General features: G+C 38.6%; 1 protein-coding gene across 1 annotated transcript; it reads right to left on the bottom strand.

The window, feature by feature from the left end:
- Positions 1-10,520: 10,520 nt before the first annotated feature.
- On the bottom strand, positions 10,521-13,458 carry rx3 (retinal homeobox gene 3). Its single transcript, XM_036530035.1, has 3 exons — positions 13,206-13,458; positions 12,633-12,868; positions 10,521-10,949 (listed from the first exon to the last, which is right to left on the bottom strand). The coding sequence occupies exons 1-3, from the start codon at positions 13,456-13,458 to the stop codon at positions 10,521-10,523; spliced, it is 918 nt and encodes a 305-aa protein (XP_036385928.1).
- Positions 13,459-14,200: the final 742 nt, after the last annotated feature.

The raw sequence follows: 14,200 nt of genomic DNA, 5'->3' as shown, positions 1-14,200 counted from the left end.
AGTCAAGTGATAAGTGCTTTACAGAATCAACTAAATGTTCACTGCTCATTTCTGTAGCAATCAAGAAAGGATGAATAATACATAATGGCTGGCAGACTCAAATGGTTACTCATTTTGGTAAAATATTTTCTGAAGTGGAAAAAGTGGATTAAGACCCCTTTAAACTAAACATTTGTGGTACCACAAACCCATCTTTGAGTGCATTTATCATCCAACAGTATCTATTAACCACACGGTAAATGCAGTTCATCTTAGGAATGTTCTGCCTTCTGTGATTAAGTGCAGACTATGTGTGAAGCCTCATGCATATGCAGTTGTAGGATAATTACTTCATCTTTATGCATCTATTATTCATAGTCAATACCCCCCAAAATGGAAGAAGACTGTTCAAAATAATGTACTGCAAAAAGTTTTGCCATTTTTGTTCAGGAACAGACCTGCGTCTATGTGTTTTTTATCAGTTTGCACAGGAGAGATGCTATCAGAGTGCTTAAAAGCATCCATGCTAGTGAGTGAGATCCGTGAAATACCTAACGATTTCACATCGTGTTTCCATATCATTTTATAGATCAGAGACCAAGACCAAACTGTAAAATGAAAGGAGTAAGTCCCAATGTTAGGGTGATCATATAGATTTATATTAATATTAGCACCACAATGGAATGGAACCAGCTGTGTTTTCATTCAAGCAGAAGGAGTAAGAATCAATCCTGACAGTTAAAATCTATATTAGGTGAACCATTGTTGACGTAAGCAGTTGTCAGATGTGCATCTGTTTCAATGCTTTCTCCATTGTTCTTCACTGTAGGTGACAGGCTTCCTGGCAGAGGTTTTGGGCATGAAGGACAGCAATTCCAGCTGAAGCCAGGGTTCCTGTTAACAACATGTCTAAGAGACTCTTTACACTTTTGAAGCATTTTACTCAAATATAATACCTACAAGTAACCAAATGCATCATACTTTGGCCGTTACGTTTCTGTGTATTTATATTTTAACAACTCGTATGTTTTATTTTTGTGAGTAGAATTCCTAAACAGGTCCCCATTTATCACACTAGTAGGTCACATTTCCACATTTTAATACACACAGTACTTGTTCTTTTATTACCTGCCATCATTTTACATCCTGTTTAAATCCAGCTTATATTAAACATGTACAATAAATCTGAAAACTGTTGGAATAAGTGCACTATGGATCAGAGGGCCTTCATTTCAAGTATAGATTAGTACTTTAGTTTTAAATTACTGTATTACTGTGTAAAATACAGTTGGACAGTATAAGCAGGGAAAGGTTTTCTACTCAGTGTAAGTGGTTAACTTGTAAAATTTATAGTATTTACAGGTCCAACCCATAACCACCCTGCCAGCTCCCACCTCATCAAAAAGAGACATATCATACATAAGCATGTACTATCATTATTGAGCACATGTTCACAGTAAATAAGAAACTAAGTCAAAAACTCAACAAAACAGTTAATATATTACAGTGATCATAGTGCTTTATAAATGAGTAGCCTCAAAACAATGTCATTTTTTCATGATCTGTGAGCTCTGTCTCATAGAGAAACAGCCACTTGGCTATATAGCAAAATTCAGTGTTACTGCTTCAGTAAAAATAGATGGAAATTTTTCTTCTGTAAGTCAAGTTAATATGTATGTGTGCGCACATGTGCAACTGCATCACATACCTTTTAGAGGACTCTGACCACACAATTTTTGTTTCTCATGGGTATTGGGTGAAGCTGTTTTTTATCAGCAGAATTTAAGCGCAAAGTACTTTGCAAAACAACAAATCACCTGGGTTTCCCAGGTGAGGCACTAACTTTTGCATCCCCCAGGACAGCGCTTTAATCATTTGTTTTAAAAATTATTTAAAATACATATGCTACGAAGAAGATAGCTTCTCTCTCATAGGAAAAAACAGCACATCCCTCAGGGCCCTTTTCTTGCCTCAGGCAGTATTCACTCTCTGGCAGAAAGTGGACAGGTCAATCACTGGCTCCTTTCCCTACACCAGGCAACACCACAGGCTGTTTTCATCTTCTAGGGAAGGTAATAGGGCAGACAGCTGGCCTTTCCCACCGAGTCCAATACCCACCTCACATTTTCTCTGCTTCTTGTTAGCTCCGATATGCATGACCAAACACTTTGTCACAATCTAGCCAGTTATCAGAATGTTTAATGGACTCAAGCGCTGTTCCCATCAGAGATATTTGGCAGTCAGAGACATTTATCTGAACAATTTCACTGCAGCTATGCTCTTCATACAAGGTCTGGTAGCATGTTGATCTGTGACATTATCAGGTGCCCAACCCCCTCCCCATAGCAACAATGCCACAATGGCAGACCTCTCTCTCTCTCCCTCTCCCTCCCTCCCTCCCTCCCTCTCTTTTGTCTACAGTGACAAACCGACATGGTTTGTTGTACTACTTTTTCACTTATCTGCTTAACTATATATTTGCCTTTATATATTTGAAATTGAGTTTTTGTTAAATTAAAGACTAATAATAAAAAATGTGTAAAAGTAGAATTGAATTGTTTTTTCTTGTCCACTTCACATCACACTGCAGTGGTTCCTTTCTCAAACCAGTTTTCTATGTGTCTGCGTTGAGTGTTGGAAACATTTGGAACTCATTGCTCTGTTCATTGCTACTACAAGCTCCCATATGGTGAATAATGACAGGTGTGTACAGTGGAGGCTGCCTTCATCTACCTTGTAACAGCAGGACATCATTGCCACAGGCTGTGTTAACCGGCAGTTGATGGATGGTAACAAGACCCCCAGTTGAAAATTCAGACTGAATCATCATACTCTCACTGACATTGCTCTACTGTGTGTCTGTAGTTTAGCAGCCGGCTTGAAAGCCAAGCTTAGTTTTCAATCTGCAAGCTCTAAGCAGATCCTCCTCAAGAGACAAGAGCTTGCTTTTCATCATGCTATCTCTGTCCAGTTGCTCAGGCAAACTGACCTGCTCGTGTAGCAGTCAATCACTCTGCAGTCCTCAATGACCCCGCAACACAACTCAGGAAGTCATGATGTCTCTAACACATTCACTAGAATCAAGTAGACTTGAGCTACACCACAGTCAGAACTGTCTATGGGGGAGGCCCCTCTCCCAAGATCTGTCCCTACCCAGTTTCTCTAATGAAGACCTGACAGCTTCACTAGTACTTGTCTCTGGGGTAGAGAGTATTTAGCTCCGGGCTCGTTGATTGGAGGCCCCTCTGCTCCTTGACCATGCATGTTCTACATCTGGATAAGCAGCCAGAGGTCCCATCCAGACTGTCCACTAGACCTGACAACGAATGGAAATTACTGTCAGGTGGTCAAGGCTTCAAAACAGGTTTAGGCTTATTCCCATGCTCCTGTGGATGACTCCATTGTTTTTGTAGATGGCCCCTGTAATACTCTCAGAGGTAGCGAGGAGGCAGTCGGTCTAAATAATCAGTGTCGGATGATTGACAACTCCCTCCCGAAAACTGTGGTCTAATGTTACACATGGGATTTGCTTTGCTAATACCTGAGTGTTCCTTGCACTCTATCAGGAAGAGATTATGAAGTCTCCTCTGTGCATGCCACTCTATTCATCTTACTCCTTTCCTGATACAGGCCTTTCAGCTGGTCCAGCTAGCTGTGGAATAGGCCCTAGCATCCATCTGATCAACTAAGACATATTTTTGACCCTGATGAAACTTCCAATAACTCCTGTCAATATATTTGGACTTGGAGCCCTGAACATGTCAAGATGATCCAGGAAGAACCAGGGCCAATTGCACCTTTGCTGCATTATTCCAGATGCAGCCCCCTTCCACTGGGAGCCAGATTGGGTAGAAATTGGTAGACATTACCCTCTCCCATGGCGATGTCAAGGCAAAGCTACACAACAAAGCTCAGAAAGGCTTGGGCTACTCTCTGGGCATTGGGTTGAAAGCCAGCTACATCTTGTGAGGCACTGACAGCAATTTCCACATCCCTGCCCATTGGGACTGAGAGCGAAGTGGTGGTGTCTCATTTTGCCTCCTCTCATTTCACAAAATGGAGGGTCAGCACAGAGCACCTTTGGGCCTCAGTCACAATCTGAAAGCTAGAGACTCCAGGTCCCCTGCCATGGCCCAATGATGAAAGGGTTGGTTTGTACATCAGTGTCCAGTTCTGTTCACTTACAGGCACTATGAGCAGAAATGACCTGCCTTCTTCAGAAAGGTGCAATCTGCCTTGTTGGGAAAAGTAGACCATGTTCTGCTCCTGGCTCTTTCCCCTCCTGAGGCAGGATGGAGCCTAAGGGCCCTGAATGGGATTTGCTGCACTGCACATTCTAGAATTTCTACCAGATACCACTGCAATTTGTTTAGATAACAGAGAATTTAGGGGAAGCAAGATAGCACCAGTGCAAAAAAAGCAAATATAACATGCTCCTGCACCCTCCATACATCTAGAGGCTATACTAAATAAATACAACATGGGCATTTTTGAACAGTCCAGTAGGAGCCATGAGATTTCTCTACCAAAGTGCTGACCTAAAAACCACAAAAGCTGTCATCCAGTTGCCATGGGTGAGACTGACATTGTAATGGTGCTGGTTGATGCCACATTAAACAAATAGGCAGAGCAAAAGTACCAAAAATCGAATTGTTTATTTAATAATAACAAACAATAAGGCCATAACTAGACTTGAGCGCAGGTATGCCTCTCCAGCCACGGACCTGTATTCAATGAATCTGACAGGTGAGGCCTGTTAACCAATAGCTGGTCACAAGACAGACAATTCACACATCACTACAATTAGACAATGGCAATGAATCAGTTTTGAATAAAGCTGGCAAAAGGAGCTCTGTTCCTTGATAAGATGGTAAATTGTTAAGCAGAGGATGCTAAACACTTAACGGCATAAACGGTTAACAGTCAATACAACACACATTAATAAAACATGAGTTGTTTTGACGATGTGTTCTTCTTCCATACGGCTTCTTCATGTCAAATTTCCCACCAAAAGGGTTTCCTTTTCTTGCCTGTTTACTGTTGCAAAAATGTAAGCATCACTAGCAGTGCATTAGGAAATTAGACAATGGATAATATGGACAATATCTACTTTGCTATATTCAATTTATTTTTATTGCACCTCATTATAAAACACAACTAGTTTACTATGTTGCAAAAATGTTAAGGGAAAGGATCAGAAAGCAATCAAAATAACTACATATAACAGAATATCTCTGAATACTACATAATCTTTTACCAAATTGGTGGTGTCTTAAGGTGTCAACAATAAAAATGTTGTAATTAAATAGCTTTTGATCAAATACTTAAAATTTCCTTTATTTAAATATGGCATGCTATTAACAAAATATTTTTGAACCCCTGTGGAAGAGTACTGTACAATAGAAAAACATTTGAAAAAAAGTCATTTGAGCAGAATGAAACCTACTTGTCTCACGTAATTAGGACAACACACAGACTGATTAGTGCTAACATATGTGGCCTCATTATAAAACTGAAAAACTAATTCTACGTTCTTATAAAGGGGCAAAATATCCTCTTTTGTGAATACATTTCCAAAACAAATTTTCAAAATGAATATGCAACATGTCACTTACGATGAAGGTTTTTTAGCTGCAGAAAATACTGACATCCAGTGGTGGAACTGGCACATCGCATAATATGTTGTCCTTTGGTTTGGAACTTTGCCCATCTTGATTTGAGAATTATTGACTGACTTCAAAAATAACTGTTAAAACATATCTGATATTGATTTATTTATCTTAGCAATATCATTATTGTCTATCAGTTTAACTCAGGCTGTATAAATCTTAAATTAAATTTAGGATTATGTTCATTCTTAGATGTTCTGTCAGAATCATTATGAATATGGCCTCACAACTTTTTGTTCTTGTACTTCATGATATGTTCTATGGTGGAGTTTTTTTTTTTTTATCATGGTCTAACTGAGCAATAAGCAACTGTCAGGAAGATAGACTTGTGAATACAAATTTCCCTTGTTGAAGTCACCACAGATATTAGCGCTATATTTTTGCTGGGTGACCACATTAAAAACATTCTGTGTTGATCAAAACATGGCCAGAATATGTCTAGTAAGCTAGCACAGCAAACATGATCAATCAACGCTTTTCTCACCAGCATCACTGCTATGATTTGTAGTTATATTACAAAACACAGTACAACATGTGATGATATGATGTGAAACAGTTCTTGGTTGTTCTTTTTTGCATGTTGGTGATTCCCTTTCTTCATTTAAAAATGTATCAGAGAACTACGTATGACAGAGAGTCTAGCCGTTATGATGGATTTTTAGCATTTGTACATGTATATATGATTTATTGGGGCTAGTAGTATAAGGCATATGTTTAAGAGGATAAACACATAGTGATGTAATTGGTCACTGTAAAACCAGAATTAAACGTTTGTCTTTGTCAAACAGTCCACAAATTTTGGCTGAGGAAGCTTTCTCTCCCATTAATTTACCTGCAACAGGCACATTAATTATATCCAGGGCATCTGAGAATGAGAAATGTTCAGTGGAACAGTATAACTGTAATGAAGTTTATCTTCTTCATATAATCTCAAAAGAGTTTTTTTTGTTTGCTTTACTATCAATCACAAGTACCCCATTTCACTTCATGTTTAACAAAATAATACCAAAAAGGAGCAAATCTGACAAGAGAATCTATCCATTTCGCAACCATTTTTAAAGGGTGTGTTTTTCATCCTTTGAAATAGAACGGTGTAATGCAGCATCCTGAAGACAGGGGCCACTACAGTACAATTGACAGTGTGCAATGTTTTGAATGCAATTATTATTATTATTATTATTATTATTATTATTCTCTCTACTTATATTTCTACTATTTTATACTTTATTTGAGAATGAATGTTTTTTTGACATTGATATATAGATATATAATAATAATTATATATATATATATATATATATATATATATATATATATATATATAATTATAATACCCAGTTACAATTATTATAATTCACAATGGAAGATAGCTGGGTAGGCAGCTAATACAATCAGAACTATATATCTGTTGCTTCACACCAATCCCCCCTTGTAAATTATTGCATTGTGCTAACCCAGTGAACTGTGGTGAAGTATAGCAGTTAAATGGATATATAATGGAACAAATACTGTCACATGGTGAATACTCTTTTGACAAGCAACTTATACATGATGGATCAGTCAGTGACATCAACAAAATAAATGCTGAATATATTTGTATTATGATCACAATTACTTACTCAATGTAAAGAAAAGCTCTTAGCTACTCTGCTCCAAGATCATGAAATTTATTGTAAAAGGGTGTCAGCCTTTTACCAACCCAGAATGTTATGAGTGTTCCTTTTGCTGAATGTTTGTTTTGCTTGGTTTGACATCAGCCAATTTTACTATTTAGTTTGTATAGTTAATATACAATTTTATATTTATGTTTGCTATTTGAATGTGTATTGAACTCTAGTAACTGTCTTTATGTGTCCAGTGCTATTTGATTATTGTTTTACTTAAATTCATATATATTTTGTTTACATTTTCTACATATTAAGACAGAATGTACGCTACCTCTGGTATGCAGTCAGATCTGTCTTAAAATGTATTGAGAAGAGATTTTAAATATCAGTAGGACTTCCTGATAAGATAAAGGATAAATAAAAAAAGTCTCAAAATCTGTTACTGACAGTGGGTACACACACATATTCATATCTAATCATACTGTTTCCATATTCGAGTTTTCCCGTTGTCCTCCTACTGACTGTTATTTACCCAGCAAGGAGTCTGGGGTCATGTGATCTGGGTCTTGGGGTGGTCTTGTGATCTGCCAGGCTTGGTCATCTACTGTTTGACCTTTGTGATAGTATTTCATATGTTTTTCAAGACACTGAAATGGACCTTCACAAGCCTTTAGCCTGAGACTTCCCACTGGAACCATGTTTAGCCCTGGACTTAAACCTCTCCCTAAAACAGAGCTGCCTCGACTTTAAAGAACCATCAAAGGCTTACTCCTCTTTTTTATAGAGAAACCCTCTTTTTAAAGAGTGAGCATCTCACAAGGCTGAAACTCTAAATGTAGAATTATCATAAATTCTTGAACTTGAACTATCATAACAGTCACTGACTTGACCTGAGAATTCTTGATATGTTTTAATGTTGACAAACTTGGTCCAATTGAAGTACCTAGCATGAAAAATAGATGGAATTAATCCCAAATCCCTTCTCATTGGTTCACTTGGAACAAAATACTGATGTTGATTGACGGATGATGGGGCACTTACAGCAGGGGGAGGGTTCTTGTGTCTCCCTGATATGAAGGTGTCATCCTATCTGTTGTATGTCCCCTGGGCTTGCGCAGGGAGGGCTGTTCTCCTGACGTGCCAGGGCTTCCTCCCATTCTTTTGTGAAGAAAGTAAGGGGTGGGCTGGTTGATCCTGAGGCAACTGAGACTTTATGTTCTTTGGGAAAGAAGGGAGGAAGAAACACACTGCACTCAGCCTTACCAGGTGTAAAACAGTTAGCCAGAACAGTAAGAGTAATTTTCTGTTCTTTACATAAGTGTATCAGTTGCCAGTGTAAAGTGTGAAAATCAACCAACTGGGCCTCACCACAGCATTGGCTGACAGTTTAGATCTGAATGAATGGCAAAGAGAGTTTCCATACGGCCAGTATGAAAAAAACCCATCAGATTAGTATATGACTGCAGCAAAATTTTAAAAAAGCAGTATTTAAGGTAGTGAAATGTGTAGAAGAATAAAATAAGGACATACACATTTTTTCTAATAATGAATGTGTTGAATGATGAGACAGAATCATCAGGTTGAAATATAACAGTACAGTGGATATATCTCTTCATACCTTTCTTCTGTCTTTTCAAGATGTGTATTTTGTCAGCATGTTGGGTTTCAGTTATCAAGAAGAGATGCTATCTATCCCAAAGTACACAAGTTGAACTTTTCAGCAGAATTAAGGACAAGAAAGTACACATTTAAATTTTAATTGAGAAGATTTAACCTCAATCTAACCTTTGGGCAATGTCCAAGCACAGCCAAATCTGTGCGTGTATGTGTGCATATAAGGAATAAATTACACTAACCCGTGCATTCTCTAGACCTTTATAAACAAGCCTAGGAATGGTGATGCAGACCAAAGCAAAGCCAAGTGGTTTATGTTGCTTATACCATGGCTACCTGCTAAAAGTAAACATCAAAATCAATTTCTGAAAATGATTTTTAACTAAAGGTTTTTAAGTAAAAATTATCATATTTTATTGTAGGTGTATAAACCACATTACATGGTTGGTAAGGGACAGTAACAAGATCTTACATACATAGTTTGTTGTCTGCCCAAATGTGTTGCTTCATGGAGGTGTACTACTAGCAGAGCAGATGGCGCAAATTCACTGCAAAGGACTGTGCACTCAAATGCACCAATTAAAGAATGTAAAATGTGATGGAGTCATATCCTTGCTGTTGACAACCCATACATAATGATAGCAAGGTGACCTACTGCCGTTGCCTTGAGTCTGGCTAGTGAAGCTAAAAATAACTGGCGAGGTAGCTAGGCAGCTAAAAAGATTTAATTCTTTAACTTCCATTTCACATTTAGCCAATGCTCTCATGCTGCCGGGCCATGCTTAAAATGCCCAAGTTTAAAATTTCTATAAACAAACAGTTGGGGTTAATGCTAAATTATCTTACAACTTGTGCAACATGCAAAATTTTGAATCCCAGAACTTAATCATTTAAAATGAGGAAAAAAATCATCCATCCACAGACATGATAGAGCATACGTACAGAACCAGGTTGTGGCTATTATCCTGTTCTTGATCGTACTAAAATATACATGGATTGTGAACTTAAAACAGAATACATGTTAGTGTTTGATAGATGTGTTTAATGGTCTTCTGGTAATGTACACTTACAAAACCCACCTGTCAAGATATGAAAACTGATTACAAGAAAGCCTTATGAAATAAGGAACTGCGTCCTGAGTGGACATGAATGAATGTACAAATGAATGATTTAATCAAACTAAAATGTTGCTGTTACAATAGTTATGTGAAAATAAGACTGAGGACAAAATAACAATGTACTGTTGTAAATTCCTAATTCAGAGCAAGAGAACAGCCAGGCAGGTGCAGGATTTATACACACTAAATTTTCATATGTTAATTTTTTCCTTAAAAAACCTTCCTCTTTAATAAGATGCGAAAGCTTTTACTGAAGACCACCCATAATAGCAGCGAAATTATGTTGGCAAACCAGCAACATGAAAAAAAGACAACTTCATCACTGAAGTTAACGATAAAACTCTCATATAAATATCAACTTTTAAAAACAAAACCTTTGTCCACAAGTAAGTGTCCTCCACAGACCAACAAGGGAAAAAAAATGAGTAAAAAGCAAACGCCTTAAAAAAATAAGTCTCTTTGGGGAGGAATCAGTTCAAAGCTGCCACTGTACCCCGTGTGCTGGTTTATCAGGGTGATAATGGCCGGTTGCTCTACCACGTCTTCCCGATGGACTGGATGTGCTCCTTGGCCTTCATCCTCAGAGACGCAATGCTGGAGTTCCGGGGGTCCGACTCCTCCAGGGAAAACTTGTCCATGAAGCTCGCGCACTGGTAAGGGGGCGGAGGGCACATGGTGCCTATGTGCGGCAGGCTGTGTCCGATGGAGGGGGAGTTGAGGAAGGGCGGGGGGGTGTAGCTGCTGGAGAGCCCCTGGGGTGGGCTGATGAAGCCCGGGAGGGACTGCAGAGAGGTGGAGGTCGACATGGGGGGGCTCAGCCACGGCTCCAGCGGCAGGTTGCTGTTGAAGGACTGCTGCGGCGAGCGGTTGAAGGTGAGCACTGGCGAGTCCTGCAGCTTCATGGAGCTCACCTCCAGCTTCTCCTGTCTCCTCCACTTGGCTCTCCGGTTCTGGAACCACACCTAAAAATAACCAATGTACATTCATTCTTGTGCTCCATTGGAAAACCAGAGTGCAGCTGTAAGAGAGCTACATTACCCACTAAAATGGGCAGAAAATACACATTAAAACAAAAAAGGAGGCACTGCACCAGCCTCCAGGGCTTACCTCTGCTTAAAATATAATGTCAGCCATGATACAAAGCAAATGATTACTGGCTGCCCTAGCATTTTAATTTTAATTTTATTCCAAAAAGGTCATTAGAGACCAATCTCTTCTGATGTTTAACTGGTCAATAGATGTTAAGTACTGTGTCTCCAGCACAAAGGAGTTTCTTCCAGAGAGCTGTCATTCAGCTTTGTGGCACCATTTAAATGTTCAAACTGAACTCTTTAAACCCTTGGAGACATCATAATATCTATATTTAGAAATATACCTGTATATATTTCCTATGTTTACAAAAAGATCAATCACTTGGAATTGAACCTCTGACAGATGTTTGCCAGTTTCATCTTACTGAACTGAACAGCGTACTGAAATTTGCAACATTTGGAATCGGCCTATTCACCTCGGGCAAGGACATATTTTGTCATGTATATTAGGATGTGGTAGGCTATTTTATCAACATTTTTTTTCATTTGTTTTAAAAGAAACTGTAAGAAAAGAAGGCAAAAGTAAAAATATAGGTCTCAAGACTTCTATTTCCAGTGCCTTATTTCACACCTCAAGTCAAAATTCTGGCCTAGAAATAATCAGGCGAAATATTATTTGTATTAGGCCTTTTCCAGGTTGCGTACATCTTTACCTTGCGCTAGCAGGAACGAGTACCCTTAACGGATACTGAAATGATGAAAATGAATAACAAAACAAAAGAAAAAATCAGTGCCTAACCTCATTATAATTTCATTATAACCCCGAAATTGAAGAAACTAAATACGTCAGATTTACACATAATACACATAAGTGTAATACAGGCGTAGGCTTTAACTTTAAATTAGTTTTAACATGGCAGTCTCACGTGCGATTGACCATGATCATCAATTGCGCCTTATATATTCACTACGGAATTAAAACAAGAAGTCAAAAATGTGAATATTACACATTAATGCTTATCTTCCGTTCTTTCTGAGCCTGAGGTGTTTTGGCCGTTGTAGTGCCTACTCGCTGTTTTCTATGCCAGCGTCCTCTACACGAAATGGTCTTCTCTAACAATAATGTGATTCACACTCAATAAATGAGCAAAACCCACCATTGACTTTGTGTACTATTTCAAAATCTAAACATAAATGTAATCGACTAACTAAATATAGAAAATAAAGAATTCCTGTAGGTTATGTTTATGGTATTATTTATAGATTCATTTGCATGTGACTGCATGTTCTTATCTTTATTTTCATGTACTGTAACTGATACCTAAATTTAGTATTGCAAAATTCTTCGAGATATACTGTAAGCAGTTCAGTTCAACCCGCAAACCGGTTTAGTAGACTTCATTCAGTAGACTTCAGTAGGCGTGCGTACTTTTAATCTAAACAAGGCGACCATGATGCCATTACTTCCTCGCGAAACTTACCCTTTTTAATATAAAGACCTTAAAAACAATAGCTAAGACCCAGACACTTTGCGCAAAACATACGTGCGCGTATACACACATAGATGGTTCGTTATGATGTTGCGATGGTTAATGTAAATTAAGACAGGCCTACCTGTACTCGGACTTCTGGGAGATTGACCTTCAGAGCGAGTTCTTCTCTGCTGTACACGTCAGGATAGTGCGATTTTTCGAAAGCCCTTTCCAGCTCATGCAACTGGAAGGTTGTGAATGTCGTTCTGTTTCGCCGGTGTTTTTTCTTCGGATTCTCCTCGTCGGACAACCTGCTTTCCCCCTCGAGTAAAGCAGGGCTCATCGGAGCCCCAGAGCTTCGAGTGTAACATACGCTTGCTAGAGGAACAAACAAACAAACATTAATTTGAACGAATTCTAATAATAACGATAAAAATTCATTTAAAAATACAAAATGTAAGGGTATTTTATATTTCAATCAAATCGTGTACACAGCAAATGGGACCCCATAACTCCTCAGTTCAATCAATAAAATGTTTTAGCTGTTGTCTGACAATGATCACAATTTTTTCAGCATGGAATTTGACATATCATTTCATTAACGTTAGACAATCTATGGAGTGTGACACCTGTTGCAATGTAAATAAGTGAAGCTAAAATACCATGTGTCGCTGGTTTTCTAATGTCCGCCCAGTACATAACCCGGATAACTCACTTTCAAAACTTTCAGAGTCATGCTCTTTTTTCAGGGTCGGCATCTTGTTGGAATTTCTTTTCTTCTCGGTTTCTTTGCCAAGTCTCGCTGACACATTGGAAGAAAACGACGGATGAAAAACGTTTTCGTCTTTAAATCCCAAAATCGCTTCGATGCTGTGAATCTTGGATGGATTCCCGGGGCTGCGAACTATATGTCCGGAGGGTGAAAGATGCTCTTCCATCTCTTCGGATATTGACCCGAGAAACCGCATTGATGTCGAAAATATTTTTGTAAAAATAACGTAGAAGTTTGAGGTTTGAAAACAAATCACCAAAACGCACACCTCAACGACTACAAGTAGGCTATCTTGAATTAGTTTACTGCAACTTTTAAGGATGGTTAGTCCAGTCGATATTATGATTATTTGGTCTGATAAATTTCTCCCTGAAAGAAGCTGATGTAAACTGAAATGCCCAGTGAAAATGAAAATCTTACACGTCAGAACTTGTTGATTATTTTGTCTCTTGATGACAGCAATGGCTCCGCTCCCTTCAGTTCGTGGTCCTGAACCGCAGTGTAGAGGTTATTTCTTCTGGGGTTTTTAAAGGAATCCCTCGGACAAGGCCCTTTGTCCGAGTGACAGCCCCTACCGACGCGTCAAATAGGGACGTCAGATTGCCTTAGCCCTTGGATTGAGGGGTTAGCATTGTCCTAATGAGCTCATGATAACTCCTCCCAATTTCTTATATCTGCTATAACAGCTAGCAGAGCTTTATAACCCCTTTACATAAACCATCTTAAAACCATCTTTTATTCTTCTTCCAGATGTCACACTCACGATGGTCTGCAAAAAAGGGGCGGCTGGAGATTAGAGTTTTAGGTGGAACAAAATCATATCTACATGCAGCGTTTCAATCAGAATGCAGATTGAAAGATGTCATATCAGATTAACGGTTGCCTTTTCGTCATATTGTATCCTAGTGGTGATTATACATCACACCTTTGACAAAATC

The sequence above is a fragment of the Megalops cyprinoides genome, chromosome 5, assembly GCF_013368585.1.
Source record: "Megalops cyprinoides isolate fMegCyp1 chromosome 5, fMegCyp1.pri, whole genome shotgun sequence".
Classification (NCBI taxonomy): Eukaryota; Metazoa; Chordata; class Actinopteri; order Elopiformes; family Megalopidae; genus Megalops; species Megalops cyprinoides.
This window is presented reverse-complemented; position numbering and strand designations above follow the sequence as displayed.